The sequence below is a fragment of the Rhipicephalus microplus genome, chromosome X (assembly GCF_043290135.1).
Source record: "Rhipicephalus microplus isolate Deutch F79 chromosome X, USDA_Rmic, whole genome shotgun sequence".
Classification (NCBI taxonomy): Eukaryota; Metazoa; Arthropoda; class Arachnida; order Ixodida; family Ixodidae; genus Rhipicephalus; species Rhipicephalus microplus.
The window spans coordinates 76,625,269-76,651,219 of NC_134710.1; the positions used below are offsets into that span (position 1 = coordinate 76,625,269).

The 25,951-nt window shown below is 45.6% G+C and overlaps 1 protein-coding gene across 7 annotated transcripts in view; it reads right to left on the reverse strand.

Moving 5' to 3' along the window:
* Positions 1-25,951, reverse strand: part of Ranbp16 (Ran-binding protein 16) — a 180,261-nt gene that overhangs the window by 113,899 nt on the left and 40,411 nt on the right. For all 7 annotated transcript variants that reach the window (XM_075877168.1, XM_075877164.1, XM_037427078.2 and 4 more), the window contains 3 exons: positions 20,963-21,135; positions 7,051-7,241; positions 6,133-6,238 (listed from right to left, as the gene is read on the reverse strand). In XM_075877168.1, coding sequence (XP_075733283.1) covers positions 6,133-6,238; positions 7,051-7,241; positions 20,963-21,135 — 470 coding nt within the window. The remainder of the gene's footprint in view (positions 1-6,132; positions 6,239-7,050; positions 7,242-20,962; positions 21,136-25,951) is intronic.

Genomic DNA, 25,951 nt, shown 5'->3' on the forward strand with positions numbered 1-25,951 from the left:
CACTGGAAGAGAGAAGAAACTGTTCAATCAGTCGACCTCGGGCGTCACGAGAGTCGCCCCATAGCCTGCTATGCGCATTGAAGTCTCCAAGGAGAACAAAAGGTTTTGGGAGTTCATCGATTAAGGACTGGAATTCATGTTTTTGTAGGTGATAGCTTGGAGGTACGTAAAGAGTGCAAATTTTTAAGAGTTTGTCGAAAAGCACAGCTCGAACAGCCACTGCCTCAAGAGATGTTTGGAGTTGAAAGCGGGTGCATGCAATCCTTTGATTCAGTATAATGGCAACACCTCCGGATGATGTCATGGTATCATCACGGTCCTTTCGTAAAATAATGTATTTACGAAGAAAGTTGGTGTGTTTTGAATTCAGGTGTGTTTCTTGTACACACAGCACTTTTGGTGAGTGTTTGTGTAAAAGTTCTTCGATATCATCAAGGTTTCTGATAAGGCCCCTGACGTTCCATTGTATAATTTGAGTGTTCATAATGAATGTAAAGTAGTGCTGTGTGTACGAAAAGCGAGTGGCTGTTTAGCCGGGAAATTCGAATTCAAGTAACAGTGCCATCTCCACGCCCCGTTATTTGCTTTTTTTTGTTTTCTTGACGCACTCTAAGGAGCCACGCCGCTCTTTCGGCACCAAGCTTACCGACGTATCCATTGCCTCCTCGAAGGCACTGGATGCCCGCACGTGCGAGCTGGTTGTTTGAATTCTGGGCCTCGCCTGGTGAAGTGAGGCCTTGAGACCTGAGGACCCTAGTGTCTCCAGTCTCTGTTCGGGAGTAGGCGGTGTAGTCTGGACTACAGCCGCCTGGAGGCAGGTGCCACCACCACCGGCTGGCTATGAGCGGGCCGAAGGAGTGACGGGGGCTAGTGCGGTGGTGCCCCCTGACGCGCCGCATCAGCATACGTTTGGCCATAAAATGGCGAGACTCTTTTCCTAGCTTCCTTAAAAAAAATGTTTTCTTTCACTTTCATCGTTATTATCTTCTTTTCTTTCTTCCAGTATGGACAGCAACGTGAATATGCAGCATGGTTTCCGTCACAGTTTACACAGTGCAACTGCTCTTTGCAGTTCTCAGACACGTGGCCCAGGGCTCCACATTGTGCACAGGTCTGGCGACCACGACAGCTTTTAGAGCCATGGCCATACCTCTGACATTGGAAGCAACGATGGGGGTTTGGTATGTATGGCCTGATTGAAGTTTTTGTGTACGCTGTTTGAATGGTTTCTGGCAATTTACTGGAAGCAAAGGTGAGTATTAGGTGTTTCGTTGATGTTTCCTTTTTGTCTCTTCTGATAATAATTCTCTGTACATTAGTAACATTTTGGCTCTTCCACCCCTCCAAAAGTTCAGCCTCGATCAGTTCAAGTAAGTCCATGTCAGATACCACTCCGCAAGTTATGTTCATAGATCTGTGTGGTGTTATAGTTATTGGTATACCACCGAAAGCCGAGAGACGGTCTAGCTTTTCAAATTGTTCTTTTTCCCGGATTTTGAGGAGGAGGTCTCTGCTAGCCATTTTGGTTACCTAGTATCCAGCGTCAAGAGTTTTGGTAAGACATCTAGCAACTACAAAGGGAGAGACGGTCCTGGCTTGCTTTCCAGTTTTTTCACAGTGGATGACATGAAAGTGAGGAAATGTTTCTGTTGGCCTGTTGAAAAAGTTAATGTCATCGGTGCGTACCTGCTTCAAGCCGATACGAGCCAAGTGAGGGGAATGCTTTATGCATGCTGGTTTTATTTTTATTCAGCAGCGTTGGCGACCACCCATCATGGAGCCCAACAAGTTCGTAAGTACTAAAAACTTGCTGACGCCAGCCGTACAACGCCACTATAACCCCATGCGCCTAGACTAAGGTAGGCTATTTGCACAGGGTTAACCCTCGCCCACCAGGAAAATTGGAAGTAAAAGGAAGAAACAAGAAGACAGGAAAGACAAAAAATGATGGCAAAGACGAAGGTGTAGAGAGAGAGGAAGGGATAGGAAAAGGTGACTGCCGATTTCCCCTGGGTGGGTCAGTCCAGGCGCGCCGTCTACATGAAGCTGGGGCCAAAGGGGTGTTGCCTCTGCCGGGGGGCCTTAAAGGTCCAATCACCCGGCGTCCCCTCAACCCCCATAATCCCCCTTTTCCCCGGACACGGCACAGCCACGCACGGCTAGGCATGGGAGGGAGTCGAAACCCCCTCATTAGCTCGGGTCCGTGGTGTCGCTACACACCCAAACGCCTGCATAAGCAGATGCCCCTGCGGGAATATTGAAACCGAAACCCAACCAAGTGCGCTTCTATGTGTGACGTAAAGATTTGCCTGACGCTGCCGGAACCTGCCTGATTGCACGTAATGTCCGCCAAATGGCACTTCGTGTCCGGGGCGATCGGCTAAAACGCTTACGCTGTTATGGTGAATATATATGGCAAATAGTCTGTGGTTCACAACGCAACACCACTTGGCACCTATCGCACACCCATCAACACGGAAAAAAAAAATCGCATGCTCAACCAAGGAAGCGACAAGCAAAACCACACAATCCATAGCTTTCAAGCAGACGCTGAAGTGGCACATCAGTTTGTCCCTTCCGCCAGGCAAAATTCAACGTCACACACACAATGTTGTCATTAATTCTGGCAAGTGAGGTGAGCGCTTCGAGGCAAGCTATAAAATTCAGTTGAAAAGAATCTGCAAAACTCTCAAGCCTTCAATTTGGCATGAATGGCGCAAACGTGCAAATGAACTTACCCAGTGAATTTCATTGAGACCCACTGACCTCGAAAAATCGCCGGAGTTGGCCTTTAAAAGGGCCCTGAAACACTTTTTTGAGTAACCATGGAATTATTTCACTCAAAAAGGGAATTGCCTCACAAATTAAACGCTGTAAAAATTTTAAGAATCTGTCCAGTACAAGCGGAGTTACAAAGATTTGTCAGACGCTGCAATTGCATTTTCTTCTCTCGCCCCAACGAAAGCACTGGAAGCTAAGCAGAGGGGGATGGGAGGGGCAAACAAAAAACTTCACGCGCGCCTCGTGACCTTGAGCACTATTTTCTTTTTTTTTTTCTTCAAATACACGGCTTTTTCAGTGCGATCATGTGCACACACATGGGCAAGTGACGACCTCTCGCAGCTATCTCTGTAACAATCGAGCGCCCCATGTTCAAATCAGCCAATGGCTAATAAATGGGTAATCTACGTGTGATTTTTAAGCGTCTTCCATCATTTGTCAAGAGAAGAGAAAGCGACTTTTAGCCAACTTTGATAATTTATTGTGAATTACAGGTCGCGTACTGCGCTATAACATTTGGCTCGCATGTTCTCGGGTGCTTCTACTACAGATTGGCAGCATTTTCTGACTATGCTCAAAAAGTGTTGCAGGGCCCCTTTAAGCATCATGTGCAGGCGTTATGAAGATGTTTTCACTGATGCAGCGTCTCAGGTTTAACAAAGTAATTTTTTTGCCTTAATAAAATTTTTTTCTATTGCTGTATTATTAGAACATTCTTGCAACAGTTTCCTGGGCACAAAAATCCTTCACTAACTGAACCTTTCATAAAAGGTGAAAAGTCAAGTTAACGCCTTAGGTGCTTTGGACGAGCTAAAGGAATAGGCACAGCCTTGTATTCATGACGAGAAATGCTCGTCTATGGCTTAGATTGCATGTAATTCACTAGATATCAGCAGTTACTTGAACAATTCAGTGTTCTCCCAAGACAGGAGCACAGCTTTTATATGGAAAGATAGCGTGCTGTGGCGAAAACCTATGCCCATCAATATGAAAAAGAAGCTTTTCATTTTCAACGTATTATTCATGTGATGATGATTCGGATACAGATGTTTATCTTGCGTGCTGAAGTGAAGACGACGATGCCGATGAATTGAGCAGCTCCTCCAGTGATGATGAAGACAGCTCAAAAGCAAACATGGCGAGTGCTCACCGGTGCAGCCGCTTTGCGTTATTTGTTATTTTTCCGCGTTTAAAATTTTATACAGTCCCAATGCTTTCTGAGTAAAATAGCCCAAGGTTGCTTAGCCTACATAATACCTGTCACAAAGCCACCGAATTCCATTAAACTCCATCATCATAAAATTCCCCTAGGTAGTTCGACAGAGATGGAGTTACGCCCATGTCGCATGGCATTTTTACAACCTTTGGACAGGAGGCCCAAGGGGCTCATTAGGCGCTGCAGCACTTTTGCATGCAAGAATTCACGTCTAATACTTCTTAAAATACTTTCAATCGTACGTGTGATAATATAAACTCCAATTTATTTACACCAAAACAAGAAAAATGTTTTGGCTTTTGTCACAAACGTGTATACCTGCAAGCAAGTTGGCAGTAATGTTGGCCACACTGTACTTTTGTTTTGGTAAGCATCTTCTCTACATATGCCGATTCCGAGTTCTTTGAAGTTGCACTGTACCACGAAGATCACAATTTTCTTTACAATATCGAATGAGCAAAGGTCTCGCGTTCACCACGAAGCCCTTGATGTGAATAGGTCCCACAACAGTTCGCATTTAGTGCCGGCACGACTACTGGCGTCGATGAACAAGAAAGAAGACCCGCATCAACCACTGCTATAAATTTTGGACATGCAGTAGAATAAGAAGCACAACAATTAAAGGCGAACATGTTGCAGACATGTAAACACAACGATGCGCATGAGTAAAATGGCTGGCATGTTGGCCCGGACTCAAAGAAAGTATTGAAAATGGTGACGCCGTGGCTCTTGGCGAGTGATTGTGTGCAGAGTATGTACACTTGTACATGCATTTCCTTATCGTTAAACGCATGTCATGGGATGATTATGCTGTGAATGAACTTTTAATAGAGATAACATTTATTCCTGTGTTGACTGCGGCTAATTTTTCCGTAACTATATTACTGGGGACGAGAGTACTCCCTTCTGCGGCTAAGCAAGATCGCCGAACTCCCTTTGCGAAAAGCTTCATTTAACTTCCTTGACATATGGGAGACCGTGTGACACCAATCGCATCTCCATTGACGTAAAGACGAGGAAGTTAAATGGAGTTTACGGGTACCCATGCGACAGGGGTATTAGTAAAGAAGTAAGTGGCATCTGCAACTTTTTGTTTACAAGTTTTTAATTTTTATAGCAGGCTGCTGGTTTCCTATGTATTGTTCAGAAATAAACTTTATTGTGTTGATTTGACTAAGCATGCGGTACAAATATATATATATATATATATATATATATATATATATATCTACACTTTTTTAAACATTGGCAAGCTGCTTTTTCGTACAATCACACTCGAAATCAGCAATAAAGAAAATAATGCACAATAATGGTTGGGAAATGTTAAAAAGAAAAAGCATTTATGGGGTTGACAAAGTTATGATATAAAGAAGTGCACTGCCAATTTTATTGACTTCATTACTTCGAGGCTTAACTGCAATATAATAAATTCTGCCTCATAATTACTCTGGTTTATTTTGCATCAAAAAACAAACCAAAACTAAAATGCTACTTTTGCCTGGCTTTTTTATCAATGATGTATAGTAAGATTTTCAAGCGAACTTTTTAAGACCTTATTAAACTGCTGGCCATTAGCACTTCCACATAGACTGCATGTCGACATGCTGGCCATGCCTTAACTATATTAAAATTACAACTAATTTTGCAATTTTACAAGCCAAAACTAAGATTCGAATAATGGCACACTATATTGAAGAATTTTTGGGTTAATTTCGAGCCCCAAGTTTAGGAACACTGACGTTTTTGCACTTTGCTCCTATCAAAATGGTGCCGTCATGGATGAAAATTAAACCCATGGCCCTTTGCTTAATAGCCAATGCCATGGCCACTAAGCCACCATGGTAGGTATTAACTATTTATCACGTAGAAACTAAACATATTTACCACTAAATATACTCTACGCAGCAATTACCCTCATCATTTGTTGCATGCAGCACTACAAGACAGTTGTTCTATGAGCCTGGTTCATACGTGTGCAATTTGCCTACTATGATTTGGCTTATTACACTACACATTCGCAGTCAATCTAATAATACATAAAATCTGTCTGAGCTGCTGGAGTGTTCCCCTTTTGGTCATCACGAACCTTAGGATATGAGCACAATGAACTAGCAGAAACGATCTGCAGCACCCACCTGCAGACCAGTTCCCCATCCATTGCATCATGGTCATCAGCTGTTGAGAATGAAGCACGGCCACCTATGGCAGCGCCAATGATGTACACCAACCAAGAAAGCTGTCCTGTAAATTTGTGGGCATTAAAAAAGAACAACAGGTTACAATGTATGCCCTGTGCAAGCTATCTTTTTTTTTTTTAAGAAATCTTGCAGGCTAAAGTAAGGTTCGAAATGTCTTTAAATAGTATACACTTAAACGTACAGACAACAAACTTCAGGAGAATAAATGAAGCCTTGTTACTACATGCTTGCTGTAAACATACTATTAGTTAAAATGCAATTGCAACAAATCTCTGATCAAGTCTCCATGAAGCTAACGTGGTCATTGAACGCTTAGATGGGTACTGACACAAAATTTCACGGCAGAGATAGGCTGTGGGATGAATTCTCGTAAACATGCAGATATTATCTGCGAAATATTAACAGCAAACATAGCTTGGAAGGTATTTTACAGGAAGTTTGAAGTTTGTGGGTGGGATTGAGCCTTGCTCCCTCAAGAGTGATCAAGGCTCACAGGCCTTTTAAAGGGAGCGGTGTTTATCGAATTATGTTGGATAAGAGGATTATAGGAAACCAGCAGATGTTTTTAATCACATTTATAGCTACCATGTATGTACCATGATTAGCTAAGGTGTCAGAAAACCCTTGACGAAGAGGCCCCATGCATTGCTTAGTATTTTCAACCCATGAGTCATCTGGAAGCAGCGATTAGTTAGGTAGCAGAAACAATAGTATAAATAATAAAATATGTTACCATTGTAAGGCATCGCACTACGTGCTAAGCAATATCATCACACAAAAATGATCAGACAAAAATATGGTCCCAATCTAGCCTAATTTACATGAAGGAAGCCTTTTAAAGAGAGAGGGGCCCACCTTCGAAAATGGCCAAGTCAAGGGCTGGAGCCCCTTGATTTCCAGCTTCCCTGTATGCCTGAGCAGATTGGTCCAAAAGCTGCACCAACAGGGCACAGGTCTTCTCATATTCACAGCGGCCAATAGTTGATAATTGATCCAGTTGCTGCTGCACCATTCCCATGTCTTCCATTGGGTCTTCTAGGCCTTCTCTGTGACAAACAAATAGCTTACAGGAAGTTTTCAAAAAAGAAAAAGGTGATGTGCTACATCTGACAGCTCTGACTATAAAACATCCGTTGCTTGTTTTGAAATACTGCATAAGAACAACGAAAGCAGAGTGAGACAGACTAATAAACATTCAAAAGTAAAAATTCCATTCTCCAGCATAACTAGACCATGATTAGAAGTACTCCTGGTGTCTGAGCTTACTGTATGCTGGTGTGTTATGGTGGGAAAAAAGGCACCCTCTCCCACTGCTCCACACATCACACTTGTCATAAAAGCCTCGCACAATTATATGCTGCCTGCTTATCAATCCCTACCCCTATACTGTCAGGGTTTGTATAAGTTCCTAGGGCAACAATCATGCAGTATTCAAGACCTTTCAATGCTATGTCTAAAGTTTTTGAAGGACACAGAATGGAATTCAATTTAACCATTTTTTACACCAACAACATTCCTAAATAATATGAACAACTTTATCGCAAGCTCGTGCCAAGCTTGCGTAGAACCATTTGTCACCCTAGCGCATGGGGTTCTCAAACTGGGTTCCACAGAACACAGGGGATCTGGGAAGGGCATCTTAAAGAGTGCCGCGAGTGGACAGAAGAAATGCAGCCCGCATCATTTTGCCCCCATCAGCGGCTAAATTATTTATTTAGATAAGCACATTTGTATAGTATTTTACATTTAATGAAGCCATTGCATGCCACATCTAATCATCGGGTATCTGTGTGCAATGAGAGACCCACGTGGTAGTAGCACTTGCAACTTGTCGTACAGTGCACGCCATGAAACTGACACTATTTGCAGACCCGTGGTGTCAGAATGCATGCAGCACTGGTAATTCATGCTCGTGAACATTCAAACTAGTTCAAATGACATGTAAGGCCACCTTGGCGCTTTATTTCTGGCTCATGGCGCATTGGCGATCAAGTGGCACAGTTTTCATACAAAATAATGCGTCACTGTTCTACGTCAGTTTTGATATCAAGCCTTGTAACAAGTGCTTTTTTTTTATGCACCTAAAAGGACCAGCCCACTGGCCAGAGGAAGCTGCACAGCTCACGCTGGCCTGTCCTAAGTTTACTGACATTGGCCGTTAAAAGCACACAGAAAACAGACATGCACCGGTGACCACCGTATAGCCTGGCCACAATTCACTTACTCATATAGGGAGGACGATGTGCATCGCGTTCCATTTTGACCGACCCCGTCTCATTAACGCTTTTTTTTATCTGCTAGGCTTTGCATTCTGGCACTGCAGTCACACTGTAAAACTTGACTGCACAGTGCCCATAGGTGCCACTTCATGCTGGCTGCAGGCTACACGATCTATCAGGCTTAGCTTTACGACCAGGGTGCTGGTCGATGGCAGTTTCATTGTGCGACTGGCAAGGTTCCTTTTTTGTTTTGTAAAAAACACAACAGGCATTTATACGCCTGGCACTTCACTTGAATGAACACATTGCTTACTCGTTACGCTGCCTGGTACTTAAGCATGTAATGTATGGTAGGCAAGCCCTTTGCATGACTCCCGGTATGGCACAAGAGGAAGAGGGGGCGGATATCGCCTCTATGTACTACCGAGAAAAATGTTAGAAGTTTTGCAGCACTCTGGAAAAGCCGTTGGGGGTTCTCCGACCCGAACCCCCAACCCTTAGCAAAATGAGATCACACTGTCGGTCGCTTGCCCCGCCGCGGTGGTCTAGTGGCTAAGGTACTCGGCTGCTGATCTGCAGGTCGCGGGTTCGAATCCCGGCTGCGGCGGCTGCATTTCCGATGGAGGCGGAAATGTAGGCCCGTGTGCTCAGATTTGGATGCACGTTAAAGAACCCCAGGTGGTCAAAATTTGCGGAGCCCTCCACTACGGCGTCTCTCATAATCATGTGATGGTTTTGGGATGTTAAACCTGAGATATCAATCAACACTATCGGTCGCTTGAAGATGTAGCGCTTGCTTGAGAGGGGGCTTCTCAAGTCATTTTTGTCACATTTTTCTCATTTAGGCTGTTGCTCCTTTATCATGCCAGAAAAAAGGCATACAAAACAGCTGTGTTGTGAACCTTCACAACAGTTTACAAAAAAAAAATTGAAGAACTGGAAATCACCAGTCAAGGGCTACTGTTTTTCAGGCGAGTGATGCAAGCAAGAGTATTACGGCAGGGGAGACACTGTGCTTGAGGATGTTCACAAATTCTTTCTTGACCTAGAGTAAAGTTGCCGAGTTTATAGGAATTTGTACCTGGAATTCAAAGATATACAAATTATTTTTTTAGAACAACTTGTAGTTCTCGAAATATCCATTTCATGTGCCCTTTTGGGAGCTCTAGTTTGCCTAAACTGGGAGAGTTACAAAGTAAATTAGCATATCTCAATATCTGCAATAAAAATTGTTCGCAAGAACACAAGAATAAATGTTTTTAATCTGTCTGAACAAAAGTTACGGTACGTTAATCATTCATTACTGCCACCCCAGCTAAGCACAGGCCCACTTATGAATCATTGTTGAGGTTTTACTTCCCAAAACTATGATATAGTTATGAGAGACGCCATAGCACAGGGCTCTGGATATTTCGACCAGCTGTGGTCATACACCTATATCTCACACGGACCTCTAGCGTTTTGCTTCCATGCATATGTGATGTTACAAACGATATACTACCCACCTGCAGTAACGTGCAGAACACGCTACCCTTTGTGCAGTGCTCTACCTCCTTTGCCGGCACCTTTCAAAGAGACACTCGACGCGTGCTTCACAGACACCAAAGGCATCCCTCAGAGACCGTGCAGCGCGCGTCCAAACAGCGAAGCTGCGCCCTCCTCCTCGAGCATCTCAGCACTTATTAAAGGCCGGCGCATCTGGTGTCAGCTGCTTCCTTGCCCATGTTTTTGTACATGTGTTGTAAATTGAATGTTTTTTTTTCCTTCTGGCTACCTTTTGCCTTGCCACTGCCTGGATACTTTCTGCCCAATTTGTTGGCCCTCGCATCACGCTACCCAAAAGACCTTGGAGCCTCTCGTAACAGTGATTTGCGCGGCTAAGAATCGACCCCGCAGCGTTTAGGTTCTCCAAAATAAAATAACTTTTCAAGTGGATTTAAACTTTTTCTCTTTTTCTTGGATAAAGTTCTCGTTACAGATTATTCTCATAAGCTGATTTATCCAGTAATTCTCAGTCTAGGGAAACCCTTGCTCCCAAAAAGAATATGAAATGTTTGATATTTTAAAAAATGAATTTTATAAAAGCGCGATAAATGGATATTTTAAACCTACACACAAATATACATAAACTGAGCACGTTTTATCTCAATGGATAATTTTTTAGCCCATGTCTTCCCCATTATGTAATTTTTATTATACACAATACTACCAACTATTAAATGGGAAAAATATGATGGGCATGCTCACTTTAAAAATAACAATAATTGTTGAAGGTTTAACGTCCCAAAACCACAGTATGGTTATGAGAGACGCCGTAGTGGAGGGCTCCGAAAAGTTCGACCACCTTGGGTTCTTTAAAAGGCACCTAAACCTAAGCACACAAGCCTCAAACATTTTTGCCTCCATCGAAAATGCGGACACCGCAATTGGGATTTGATCCCACGATCTGCGGGTCAGCAGCAGGGTGCCCGATCGGGATTTGATCTCGCGATCTGCGGGTCAGCATCAGAGTGCTACACCTCCACTACACCTCCATGGCGAGTTGTGCTCACTTCAAAGGAGTGTGTGTTCATGAATTGACAGTATACAACAAACAGTTAGCAGCTGTACATTTCAAGAGAGTGCGCTGGCTTTTCAAGAAAACCTGGTTACCCATTCTTAAAGCAAGGGAATAAGAGTGCAAAAAAACACACCCACAAGAGAGAAGACAAACGCAGTGTGTCTGTGTCTTCTCTCTTGTGGGTGTGTTTTTGCACTGTTATTCCCTTGCTCCACAATGAACTAACTCGCATGAACAGAAGTTTTGATGAATTTTCATTCTTAAAGGTGCCCCACCCCGCAACACCTTTTTAGAAAAGCTGTCGGTCAGAAGTTGAAGCTCCTGAGAACACACAAGCCAAACATTATACAGTCACATCTCATTATAGTCAACTTTAGATTGACAAATTTTCAGATTGAAGACTTTTTCAGAATCCCCCTCTAAATGTCCATTAGTTTAATGTAAAAATATTTCACTACTACAAATTTCAGAATACCAAATACTTCAAAATAATGTATCCAATTTTATTCCCCCTATATCTCTACAACACTACAAAATAATGAATAGCGATTTCAAAAATTTCTAGCGGCTGTAAAATTAATGCCCAGCTCCGTACTCACCACTATCATTTTCATAATCAGAATGCCTGCATATTTTTTGTGTGCACGCCCTATCCAAATGTGTGATAGCCCAGCCACCATCATCATCGCCTGGCATTTGTTTTTGTTTTCATTGGGCAGGTTAACCTGCGCCCTTGTTACACGGGTGTTTTCTAGCCTTTTAATTGGTAATGAAACGTTCAATACGAGCTTCGAAGCAGCACAAAAGAAATGCAACGGCAGTGAAAATGTGACGTGAGTGACCTGTGGGAACAAGTCGTCGATGATTACCCATGTATACTTCAATAACGCTCGAATGCTACGCACAGTGCGACGACGAAGCATGCACGTGAACGGAGTCGAGACACTATATGATCTGTAACATTTGTCGTGATTAGAAAACAAGAACGAAGACGACATTTAAACAGCGCACAGACAAACATGAAGAATCGGTATTTAATGCTGATGCTTGGCAGTGAGCCTAAGTACGATGCGCACGCTTAACGGTTCATTTTTCAACAGTCGAGCTGCCCCCATCAGGATAGGTCGCGCTCTTCCTCAAATAAACGTGCACTGGTTTCGTGATAGTTCGTGTTTGTTTTTTCTCACTTATTAGAGCACAACGTGGTCGCTAATGTATACACAGCACAGGTCAGATACTCACGTGTTTGGGTTTATGTTTTTTGTGCAAATTTTTAATACTTTCACTACAACGACTTTTAAAAATAACGAATTATTTTTAGCAGTCTCTTTCGCTGTATTGAGATTTCACTGTAACGCAGCCCGTGCAATGAAATTTACAATTAATTTTTCAAATCAGCTAGAAATTGTCTTCTCTTCTTCCTACAAATGATGGGATATACCTGAATGACCACGCCATAACCCGAACTAGTCGCCGCTACAAGTGGCCACCACACACCAGCACGCATACTCGCAACCACACACTGAAAGTAAGTCGTGCGTTTGAAGAAAAAAAAATTCGAAAAAAAAGATCACGATGTGCATGAAACATAACTTAGATAACTTCTTTCCGCCATGCTATCCCTCCCTGCTTTGCTTCCAGCACATTCATTGGCATGAGAGAAGATAAAATGCAATTATAGCGTGCAATAAATCTCAGTAACTTCACTCATACTAGACCAATTTGAAAAAAGTTTGCAGCAGTTGATTCACGAGGCAACAAACGTGTGGTAAAGCCATTTGATGCCTACCTGAGGAGGACTTGCACCGTCCATTCAACGTGAAAGCCTACACCACAGTTTAAATATAAAACAAATACCAGCTGTATTTATATTAAGCTAATGGCATAACATTTTCCATTACTCTTTACATAAACAGAAGCTGCATCTCGTCGATTAGCGTTTGCACTGGTCTAGCATGCATCCCGCCACCATTGCTAAGCAGGCCGTGGTGTTATGTTACCAAACATGAGGTTGTGAGTTTGATTATCGCATATGAAAGCTGCATTTTGATGGAGGGAAAATATAGTAACCTGCATACTTGGATTTCAATTTCAGTTCATGTCCCCCCCCCCCCCCCCACGTGCCACATAATAATACAGTCGAACCACTTCGTAAGAGACACTGACATAAGAGACAAATGGGTATAAGAGACACCTGCATGCCTATCTTGAAAGAGGCACTGATAAGAAAAAGCATACAGGGTACCTGCTTATAAAAGACCTCATATCAATAAAAGGCAAGAATTGCTCCCTGGTGAATGTTTCTTATAAAGGGGTTTAAATGTGTCAATGTTTTAGTATGCAAAACACTAAAAATTATCATTTATATTAGCCACAGGTGATATACAGCTGCCACTTGGAAAGCATGCTATGAAAAGAAGCAAAGGACCGTTAAAATTATCGATGGTTTTGCAAAACCAGGCAGTTATCACCAGGAACAAATCTCAGCGTAATCATGAACATGCAGAATCACAGTAGCCATGGTATGACGCTGACTAAGCAAGCTGTCAAAACAACCAAAGTGTTATTAAACATCAGTGGACACAATGCGCGGTGAGGCATTTATATTATCCGAAATCGAATCTGCTGCTGCACGAAACATGCATGATCGCAGTGGGAATTAAACATTTTCTTGCATGCATTGATATGCAGACTAAGTCAGCTGTAAAACATTCAAGGTAGTATTTAACTTATGATCAGACATTATCATACGAAGCAAACCTCCGCAAAAGTGTTACTCTCGTGCAATTGAACAATATGCATTACAATGCTACCAGCGACTCAACAGGGTCATTGTAATTTCGAGCTCTTCACATTCAGTTCATAATAAATTCAAAGCTGAAGAAAGCTGCGCCCAAGCAATCAGATGTCAAGTGAGACAAACGCACATGAAAGGATCGTTGTTTGCTAACGCCTTCGAGCATACATCACCACCGCAACACAGGCAGTGGTGTCTGTTAAATTAAAGAACACACACAGTCACTATATTAGTATTCACATCGCAGAAATGTGGCCGTTTTTTCAACACGCGCGTAACTCGCACAAACAGCATCCACTCAATGACCTGCTTGGTCCTGCAAAAGTGGTCAATCAACCACTTTCCTCTGGTATAATTCTCCCTACCAAAATGTTTTTAGATTCCTGATACCTTTTTAAACCTGAAATTAAAGCAATACATGAGGCTGCACAAGCAGCAATGAGCACATGATAGCATGTGAACATGTGTAGTCCAGCGTGAGATCAAGAAGGCAAGTGACCCGTCTTTGTCATGGGCAACGAAACCTGGGTGCCATAGTGTACTCAATCACAGGTTGATGTGTTTATTGCACTTACAGTACACACATTTATAGTATACCTATGTTAGAAACATTCATCCTGATCATTTTTCGTTTACTATCACTAAAAAAAATTTCCCTCCACGCAACAAAAGTGCCCAACATCAATGATGCAAAGGTCTGTCTCAGTCTCCCATTACAATAAGAGAAAATTCAATGAAAATTTCAAGAAAAAAGAAGGTCAAAGAAATGCTGACATTGTTTACGAGACTGGTCTAAAAAGTTTTTGGCCTGATGTAGAAAAAAGCATTTTAAACTTTAAAAATTATTTACATTTTTAAACATCCTCTCAACTCTACACACTCGATCTATCCATATTCTTGAGCCAGGATTCAGTCCTTAAAATGACTTAGTGGAAGTTCTCAAAAGCATTTATCCACAGCAGCAATCGCTTCTTTATCTGATGAAAAACGTTGCCCACCAAGAAAGATTTTGAGTTTTGAAAACAGGTGGTAGTCTGACGGGGCCAAGCCGGGAGAATCGAGTAGGCGCTCCAACAATTCATACTTCAACACGTGCAATTTAGCATTTCGAGATACCCTTTGTGCACCGGTGCATTGTCTCTATGCAAGATAATTTTCTTCTTCTGCAAACCTGGTATTTTCTCAGTAATATTTTTATCCAACCGAGTTAAAAGGTCACAATAATATTCCCCAGTTATGGTTTTACAGTTTTCAGGATGTGGGAATTGAGGCTCGCCCGCTGCCTTTTGAGCGGTCTTTACCACCTTTTCTGCCGTTCTCATGTCCCGACATGTCTCCCCCCTCCACTGTCTGCCGCGCTGGGAGAGCGGAGTGACGTTTTACCCCCTCACCCGGTAGCGGATGTTGACTGTGGCGCCGTGCGCGAAGTCTCCCGAGAGGTTTTCGCGCGCTACATCGGGAGCGGGCAGATACTCTCCGGGACACAAGACGGTGAGCCACGCAATCTTTTCTGCCCGTCGACTCCCGTCGCTCAGGGCTCGTCGGACTTAGCTGACAGCGCCTCGCGCCTGAGGCGAACCCTCACCTTTTGTTGCTCCACTGCGTACGCTCGACCGAAGGGTGGTACAGTGTCCTAATACGTGGCCAAGCTGCGCCGACCCGTCTCCCTCCGAAGCCAACGCAAGCGCCTTTGCCCTCGCTCGAGCAACCGGGCCTTGGTCCCGGTGTCTCCGTGGATCACCTTTACCACGGAGACGTGCTCGTGGCACCCTGTGTAGTACTTTTATGCCCGTGGTGTGGATAACCCTATTTGCTTTCCCGCCGCGCCTTTGCAACGGGCTGTATTGCGTTTGGTGTTGCCACAGACAATAAAGTGTTGCAACTTTGAGCAGTATCGTGTTCTCGCCACGGCGACGGTTAACGCGTGCCCTGCGGCTCGCTAAGACCGGACCCACCCTAGTGGCCGTGCTCCTTTGGGATGCGTGTACACTACACTGCCGCCCAACGCGGTATCAAAAGCTCTAAGCTTGTGACTGCTCTTAGCGAGTCAGTTCGCTTGCGCGATTCGGGCTCGTCACAACATGTCTGCTGCGTGGCATGCCGCGTTGCACAAAGAAGCTATCGCCTCTATCTACGGGCACCGTTCGGCGCCCGTCCGTGTCGTCACCCCCTTTTGTGGTGAATACACAACCAACGTAGTAGCTGACGTGCTATCTCGTGCCCCCTGCTGTCTGCGGAGAACCTGGATTTCAGTACGACGGCCGCTCGCGGTGCCTTAGCACATGCAAGCGTCGGGGGCGAAACAGCGGCGAAAAGGGGGAGTTCCCATGAGGACGACTTTGGCTGCTATCCAGGTAAGCGGCACACTGCGTAGCGGCCGAGCGGGAGAACTTTCGGAAGGCCACTGTGCCGAGAGCGAACCCGTGACGCCGTGCACACGGCGGTTGCTGCGGTCCTGATTGGGCGCGATACCAGACTCCCCCATTTGGGAGAATGGGAATCGCTTTCAGCAGAGAAGAGCTTCGAAAGGCCCAGCAAAGTGACCCGTTTTGTCACGAAATGTGCGACGGTCTCAGAGAGATGGAGCACCATGACGCTGCTTGTCCTGCAGCGGGCGCCGATAGCGACTGTCTCGACGAGACGGAGCGCCATGACGCTGCTTGCTCTGCAGCGGTCGCGAATAGGGGGCTCGAACCAGCGTGTGTCGCTGAGTTCCCGGCGGATTCATATTTGCTGGACCATAACGGGCTCCTGCTGAAGTATATAGCCACTGACGACAAGTCCATCGACCCGTTTAGGATGGTTATGCCCAAAAGTTTGAGAGCCGCACTGTTGCGATCCTCTCACGACGAACCCATGGCCGGTCACCTAAGTGGCTCGAAAATTTTTGCAAAACTGAGCCGCGTTGTGACCTGGCCCGGCATGAAGCGAGACATTTTTCGCTATTGCCGTTCTTGCCGCGTCTGTCAAACGGTGTAATCAAAGGGTGGCAAACCGCCCGGTCTGATGAAACCGATTGTCAGTGAGCGTCCGTGGCAAGTGGCCATCTGCGATCTAATGGGACCATTTCCCAGAAGTAAAAGGGGTTCATTCACCTGATGGTAGTCGTTGATCACTTTTCGAAATGGGTGGAATTGTTCCCTCTTCGGAAGGTGACGGTGCGAGTGGTGCTTGAGAAGCTGCAGGAAGTGTTTTGCCGCTTCAGCTTCCCGGAAAGGCTCATCACTGACAATGCTTCGTATTTCACCGCTCGGGTGTTTGGTGTCACGTGCCATTCGCTCGGAATCGATCACTGCACCACTTCACCTTACCATCACCAGTCCAATTTAACAGAGCGCGTCAATCGTACGCCCAAACCGATGTTGGTGGCCTTTGCCGAAAGTCAAAGGGACTGGGCAGGCCATTTGAGTGAGCTCGCGTTCGCTATTCGAACATCCGAGAGTCGCTCAACTAGTTTCTCGCCCGCCTTCTTAAATTTTGGAAGGGAGTTGGCAAATCCGGTGACCAGCGTCACTCAATGCCAGCTCGAGGACGATGAGACGCCGGCAGACTGCTCTGCTTACGCGTCGACACTTCGGGACAGGCTTTGTCGAGCTTTCTGCAAAGCTAGGCAAAGATTGGCGTCGGCCAGGGCTCTACAGAAGGCCCAATATGACCGCAAGCATCGCGGCCTAGTTTTTGAGGTGGGCGATCTCGTCCTGAAGCGTAACCATACTCTTAGCGATGCCAGTAGGGGTTCTCAACCTCGCTCGCTCCTAAGTGGCTTGGTCCGTACTGAATGGAGAAAGCTTGCACTCCACTCGCGTACTTGCTGAAAGATCCCCATACGGGAAAACTCAGCCGTGCCCATATCGCAGACCTGAAACCCTTTGTCTCACGGTCTGACGAGCTTTCGCCAGAGCCCTGCGGCACTTCACGCAAGCAACGGGGCACACCCGGGGCACACCCGGAGCAGCGAACCGCATTCGGACCCCGCACCAGTATAATCTGAGGAAGCGGTCACCTTTGTGATTTTGCGCCGGACGGCGGACTTCTCCGCAACTGAAGGCCCTTAGTTTACTGTCTAGCCTCAATATAGATTAGCTTCTTTACGGCCTTATCTCGTAAAGAAATCGACCCCGCCCAGTCTGCTGCCAGTGTTTCTTTTTTTTTCAAGTGCTCATGTGTATTTTATGTCTTTTGTCTGTTTTATTTTATTTTAGCCTGAAATTGAGTGTCATTTTGCTCTGTTTTACTTTTTTCGTGCTCATTTCGTCTACCGCGAAGGGAGTGTGACCTTGAGTATCAGTGCGTATGCCGGGAGAGAGAGACGAAGGACGCTTTGCACCTACGCTCGAACAGCCGTTGGCGGTGTGTGTGCGTGCGTACTTCTGTGCGTGTGTAAGTACGCGATGCTTCAGTGCGTGCCTGTGAAGAGTGTTCGTCATGGCTTCCCCCCATCGACGCGGACTCTAGAGGTGTTCGGGGCACTGACCTGCTGACGCAGTGCTCTGCTCTCGGCCGTCGTCGAAGAAGCCCTGCTGCCTTTCTCACCATGGCTCCTGCGCGAGGCCAGCTGAAAGCAGCTATATGCTGCCGGCCAAGGCCAGGGCGCCTCGCAGCCAATTCTGGTTTGGCCTCCCTGAACACTGGAGAGGCCCGGCTTCCCGCAACGTCCCAGCTCCGTCATCAAGCCAGAGATGCGGCGCGGGGCCTCGGAACCACAACCGAAGCGGCGTTCCTCGGACTCTCGGCTAATCAAGAGCAGCAACGAGCCATCAGAGAGCCCCCCCTTCCATGCCTCTGACCTCGCACCCCCTTCCGTGCCTCTGACCTCGCACTCGGGCATCGCACCTAGCAAACATCGTCATGCTCTTCCACCCCTCTGCGCGGTGGACGCTATCCCGCTTCAGCACCACGAACACTACTACTACTTTCCTGTGCTCCCTTCCACAATTATTTTTAGTGTCGTGTGTTTATTTTGTTATTAATGTTTTTGTTTCTCTTTTGTCATCCTTTTTTTTTTTTTTTTTTTTTGCAGCAGCAGTTACAGGGCTGGACTGAGGTTAGCTGTCGATCATAGCAGTGTCATTTTAACTGCATGAGTGACGTCCAGCTGCCTTTTGCAGACCGGTAAAGGGCAAATTTAGGAGAGGGGGATGTGGGAATTGAGGCTAGCCCACTGCCTTTGCGCGGGCTTTGCCACCTTTTCTGCCATTCTCATGTCCCTACATATCTTTCCCCTCCGCTGTCTGCCGCGCTGGGAGAGCGGAGTGACATTTAACCCCCTCACCCGGTAGCGGACGTTGACTGTGGCGCCGTGCACGAGAGGTTTTCGCGCGCTGCGTCCGGAGCGAGCAGATACTCTCCGGGACACCAGACGGTGAGCCATGCAATCTTTTCTGCCCGTCGACTCTCGTCGCTCGGGGTTCGTCGGACTCCGCTGACGGCGCCTCGCGCCCGAGGTGAACACTCACCTTTTGTAGCCCCACTGCGTACGCTCGACCGAAGGGTGGTACGGTGTCCTAGTGCGTGGCCAAGCTGCGCCGACCAGTCTCTCTTCGAAGCCAACGCGAGCGCCTTTGCCCTCGCTCGAGCAACCAGGCCTTGGTCCCGGTGTCTCCGTGGATCACCTTTACTATGGAGACGTGCTCGTGGCACACTGTGTAGTACTTTTATGCCAGTGGCGTGGATAAGCCTATTTGCTTTCCTGCGGCGCCTTTGCAACGGGTTGTACTGCGTTTGGTGTTGCCACAGACAATAAAGTGTTGCAACTTTGAGCAGTATCGTGTTCTCGCCACGGCGACGCTTAACGCGTGCCCTGCGGCTCGCTGAGACCGGACCCACGCTAGTGGCTGTGCTCCTTTGAGATGCGTGTACACTACAAGAATAATCCACAAGCAGAATGCCTTTAGCGTCCCAAAAAGCCGGGGCCATCACCTTTCCTGCGGAGGGAACTGAATTTGCTTTTTTTGGTGTAGAGGACCCGGCTTCAGTCCATTGGGTTGATTGTTCTTTCGATTTTGGTGTGTAATGATGAATCCAAGCTTCATCCATTGTTCTAAGTATGCACAAAAACTCCACTGGATTTTCGTTATACAGCTCCAAAGCATGCTGTGGCATTGCCATGTGGTTCCGTTTTTGCTCAGGAGTAAGGATGCTCGGCACCCATCTTGCACACGGCTTCTTCATGTGTAGTTCATAGTGCAAAAGGTGACCTACACGTTCCACTGAGATGCCAACATCTTCGGGAATTTCGCGCAACTTCTCTCTCTTGTCTTCCAAGACCATATCGTGCACACGGTCAATCGATTCAAGAGTTGTTGCACTTTTTGGGCGCCCTTTAGCGGGTCATCTTCAATGCTTTCTCTGCCCCACTTAAACTCAGCAGCCCATTTTTTGATTGTGGAGTATAAAGGTGAATCTTGCTTGTAAACTTTGACAAACCGTTGGTGAACGTACTTCGTATATAAACATTTTACAAATAACTTTTATCATCGCAGGGTGCTCAAGCTTCTCCATGCCTTATGGTGCTTCAAGACTTGCAGAGACTTGTGTGAGTGTGAACATGAGTGCTGCAAGTTCTAGCTCACGTGATTCTTGTTGAGACCAGGAACTTTTCAGACCACCCTCGTACTAAAGTGACCTATAATGTTTAATCTAAGTTCCTGCCCACAGTAGAAAGGCTGCGAAATGCAAGTGTATATTATATGGGTGTTTTATAAATATAAGAACATCCAAAAAACGGGTTGAAAAAAACTTGTTAAGATAACGAAAAATCCTGGGCTGAAAGAGCCAAAAAAGAAAAACTCGAGTGAAAATTCAAACACAAAGAAAAAAATTTCTTGCACCACGTTCCCGCCTCGAATCAGGCGTCATCTACAGTAGCGGCTGCTGGGATGTCCCTCGTGGACACCATGGTAGCTTTAAGCCCTCAGGACCGTTTGATAAATTTCTGGACTGACTGACCCCTTCAGGGTAACAGCACTTGCGAGGGGAAAAAAGGGAGTTAAAAAATGGACATGTTACACAAACACACACTACGAATGTACAAAATCAAACACTTTAGAGCACATATTTGTGGCACCGCATATTTCCGTCACTGTCCCTCAAATACTTAATAAAAGTGTCCACATAGCCACTTCTTTTGAGAACAAACAGCTCCTCACGTGTAATGCTGTCATGTACTGCAAAAGCTTGCCAAACACTGACCTCAGGACTTGGCTGACAGAGTCTAGCCGTGAGGTGATGTAGGCCCGGGTCACTTCCGGCGTGTAGGCATCCAACAAATGGGGCTCAGATGCTTTTACATAGGGCACAGATGCTACCATGCGTTGCCAAAGGCTCAGAAGATAGTGGACACTGTTAGGTGCAAACTGCCACATCTGCAGAATAGTTTTAAAAGCGATCAAGGCAAGCACAGATAAACATGCCACACCTTTTCAAGACAAGCTTGTTCTCACCACTTAAAATGCACATTTAACAAGGAAATGCTACTTGGCCAACTTCCCGATTGAGCTAGCAAGAAAGCTCGTAGTTAGAGGTACTAATTATGAGCTTCACTGTAGGTGATTAACAATGAAAGCTTAACCATTGACAAAATGTGAATGGCAACTTTCTCTTTCTTGGTTGGTAAGATCAGCTTCTAGTGGTGAACATCAGCTTATGACTAACTCTGAAGCTGCTGATGCTAACGGACAGGAAAAATACTAACATATACCTTAAAGGAATGTAGACACCAAAATTGAACAGCAAACTTATTATAGTACGAGTTTTGTGTACTTGCCAAAAATGCTTTCACAAATTTCAATAAAGAACCAGGGTTCATACAGGTTTCCAAAGTGAAAATTCAAGGATATTCAAGGACTTTCCAGGATCTGTTGCAAGTTTTTCAAGGACTCAAAGCAACATGCTTACAATAAGCACTTGCAATAAATATATGGATATTGCAATTATAAAAAAAAGAGCGTAGTCTCAATGACTTCTCGCACCCTCTCTATAGAGAGAAGGCACGATGCCATGTCAGAAAGTTACGCGCTGATGTGCTTCAACGCGCATGTGTAGTCAGGCCTTAAAGGGGTCGTGCCCCAATATTTGTGGCTTGCATGCTCTTTGCTGCAAGCTTTAATTATAGCTCCAATAAGCACGATACACGCACCAAGGTTCATTTATTCTCGCTGTATAATTTGTTGCCTTTTTTATATGAACAATTTTCAGTTCCTGTTTGTGGGGATCGAGTTTGGCAAGTACGTAGCAGTGTAGCTGACTTAGTCACGTGATCACAAAGCTTTGCACGTGTCATGGTGAGTATTGTCAGCTCTCGCACACATGTGCCACACAAGCACCTGCAAAACAAACTCACCGCTACCTGCAGCAGCCGCGATGCTTTGCCAGTATGTACGGGGCGGAAGTCCGGAGGTCACTCACCTGACTACAGATCTGGTGTGACGTCACTAGAACTTTCGTTGCCCTTCCTATAGAGCTACGTCAGTGTTGGACGTGCTAACGATGGGCCTCAATTAAAGAAATGAGCATTTAGCTACACTTGTGAAGTTACTTAAAATATATTGTCACGGTTATTAGCCGTGACAGTGAAAGGAGGAAGAAGCCAGCATCACGAGCGGCAGTCTCTCGCGTTTTTCGAGGAAGACGATGTTGCGCGTCTGCTCTTGCGCTTTGTTTTTGTGTGTGAATAGAGCCTCGCTGTTAACTTCGAAAGGAAGCCTTGTGTCCTGTTCTGTGCACGTTGCGACACTGGTGGAGGTGTTGGGCTTCTACGACTGATGCTCGGGACTCCTCTGCGGTTCGGCACTTCAAGTCCGACACCAGAACCCGTTTTTTCAGTGGATACCCCTGTCCACCGCTACAGTCGCCGACAGCGAGGCCTTAGTCGTGAGGCGATTCCCCTGAAACTTTCGCAGCAAAACAGTCCGCCTGGAGAAATGGCAACTGCAGGTGCTTCCCAGCTGACTTTTGAGCAGCCTTAGATTCCGGAGACATTCCATGGTGAGGCGTATGAAGACGTCGAGGACTGGTTAGCCTAGTATGAGCGAGTCGCTAAGACAAACCGCTGGACCACCGAGCTAAAGCTTTCACGCGCCTACTTTGCTTTAGCAGACAGCGAACCACGAGGCAATGTCGCCACCAGAAGTATGACACAAGGCGCTATAATCTTCGTCACCGACCTGTCTCCTATGAATCAGGACAGAAAGTTTGGATCTGGACTCCAGTTTGTCGTCGTGGCCTCTCGGAGAAACTCTTGAGACGATACTTTGGGCCGTATAAAGTCCTCCGCCATCTCAGTGATGTTAACTATGAGGTGATTACCGACAGTCCACATTGTTCAAGACGTCAAAGACATGCACCAGAAGTTGTGCACGTGGTTCGGATGAAACCTTATTTGTCCGAATGAACTTGTGGGCTGCCAGTGACTACAAACCCTTCCGCCATGATAATGAAGCATCGAGACGATGCCTTTTTGAGAAGAAGGCTAATGTCACGGTTATTAGCCGTAAACACAAAAGGAGGAAGACGCCAGCATCACGAGCAGCAGTCTCTGGCGTTTTTCGAGGAAGACGACGTTGCGCATCTGCTCTTGCGCTTTGTGTTTGTGTATGAATAGAGCCTTGCTGTTAACGTCGAAAGGAAGCCTTGTGTCCTGTTCTTTGCTTGTTGCGACAATATTCTTAAACCCACACGGCGCTTGCTATAGCCTTGAAATTTGATGGCACCACCCTATAAGGAGTGTCGGCTTGTGCACAGTTGACACTCGCAGCACATTGCTCAACAACTAAGAAGTAACAACTGTGACGATGGTTAATTTACACTCATCCTGTGGGTGCATGTGTGTTCTTTTCGAGCACCCTTCTTGCTTTGTTTAATCAGCATGCTTCCAGTGTCGAGCTGCAACAGTGGTTCATCAGCACTCATTTTGTGCACTTTCTTTTCGTGCGTCCTTCGTGCTTGAGCAGCGCGCTGAACGTATGGGGTTGCTTGCCCTTCTTCGTGTGACATTCTAATTTCTTGCTATCACATTCACTGTTTCACCCGCACCATAAACTTTTTTTCAAGTGCACTTTTGCTAAATGGGACCATGTGCACCCATGACGCATTAGTGCTACAGAAATAAGGAGTGACAGGTTCACACACTGATCCACCACATTTAGCAGGTCGCGATGCCGATATGAAAGTGCACTGCTTAGGAAATCCAAGGATTTCCGAGAGGACGGCGAAAATTCCAGGACTTTCAAGGGCCTTGAAAAAGAAATTTTTAATTTCAAGGGTTTTCAAGGATTTCAAGGACCTGTACGAACCCTGAGAACAGACTCCTTGAAGGGGCCCTGCAAGACTTTCCGAGGATGGTCAGAAAAGGCTGCTGATCAGTAGTCTAGGATTCCGATAACACGCGTGCCAAATATTATAGCGCAGCGCCTCGGCCTAGAATTCACAATAAATTCTCAAAGTAAGCTGAATATTGCTTTCTCTTCTCGCGACTAATAATGCTACAAGCTCAAAAATCACTCGTCACAGCCATTGTATCAGTCATTGGCTGATTTGAACAAGGCGTGCTCGGTCATTACTGGGACCGCTGCGGGAGACCATGGCTTGTCCAAGCATGCGCTATAGCACTGCAAAGCAGCTTATTCGAAGAAAAAAAAAAAAGAAGGCCAAGGGGGGGAGTGCTCAAGGTCACGAGGGGAGCGTAATGATGTACTTCTTTCATCCGGCCATCCCTCCCGGCCTAGCTTCCAGCCCTTTTGTCGGGACGAGAGAAAGGAGAATGCAATTGCAGTTTGCGACAAAGATTTGTAACTCTGCTCGTACTAGACATATTTTAACATTTTTTTCTGCAGTGAATTCATGAAGCCATAAGCTCCTTTAGTGAATCTATTCCATGGCTACTTAAAAATGTGTAGCAGGGCCCCTTTAAAGCTAATCCATTATTTAATTTAGCAGTCTAGCAACCAAGTATGGCACCTTTTTCAGACTTGGTTACCATCATCATCATTAGCAGCAGCCTGACTACGTCCACTGCAGGACAAAGGCCTCTCCCATGTTCCGCCAGTTAACCCGGTCCTGTGCTTGCTGCTGCCAATTTATACCCGCAAACTTCTAAATCTCATCTGGCCACCTAACCTTCTGTCTCTCCCTAACCCGCTTGCCTTCTCTGGGAATCCAGTTAGTTACCCTTAATGACCAGTGGTTATCCTATCTACGCGCTACATGCCCGGCCCATGTCCATTTGCTCTTCTTTATTTCAACTATGATATCCTTAGCCCCCGTTTGTTCCCTAATCCACTCTGCTCTCTTCTTGTCTCTTAAGGTTACACTTACCATTTTTCTTTCCATTACTCGCTGCATCGTCCTCAATTTAAGCTGAACCCTCTTTGCAAGTCTCCAGGTTTCTGCTCCGTAGCTAAGTACCGGCAAGATACAGCTGTTATATACCTTTCTCTTGAGGGATAGTGGCAATCTACCTGTCATAATTTGAGAGTGCTTGCCAAATGTGCTCCACCCCATTCTTATTCTTCTAGTTACTTCAATCTCGTGGTTTGGCTCCGCGGTTATTACCTGCCCTAAGTAGACATAGTCTTTTACAACTTGAAGTGCACTATTACCTATCTCGAAGCGCTGCTCTTTTTTAAGGTTGTTGTACATTACTTTAGTTTTCTGCAGATTTATTTTAAGACCCACCTTTCTGCTCTCCTTGTCTAACTCCGTAATCATGAGTTGCAATTCGTCCCCCGAGTTACTCAGCAATGCAATGTCATCGGCGAAGCGCAGGTTACTAAGGTACTCTCCATGAACTCTTATCCCTAACTGTTCCCATTCTAGGCTTCTGAAAACCTCCTGTAAGCACACGGTAAATAGCATTGGGGAGACTGTGTCCCCCTGCCTTACACCCTTCTTGATTGGTATTCTGTTGCTTTCTTTATGAAGCACTATGGTAGCAGTTGATCCCCTGTAGATTTCTTCCAGGATGTTTATATATACTTCATCGACGCCCTGATTCCGCAGTGTCTGCATGACGGCTGACATTTCTACTGAATCAAACGCCTTCTCATAATCTATGAAGGCTATGTATAGTGGTTGGTTATATTCTGAGCATTTCTCTATTACCTGATTGATAGTATGAATGTGGTTACCATAACAATCAGCAAAAACATCATCAAAGAGCTGGAAAAAGTGTGATGGAGATAT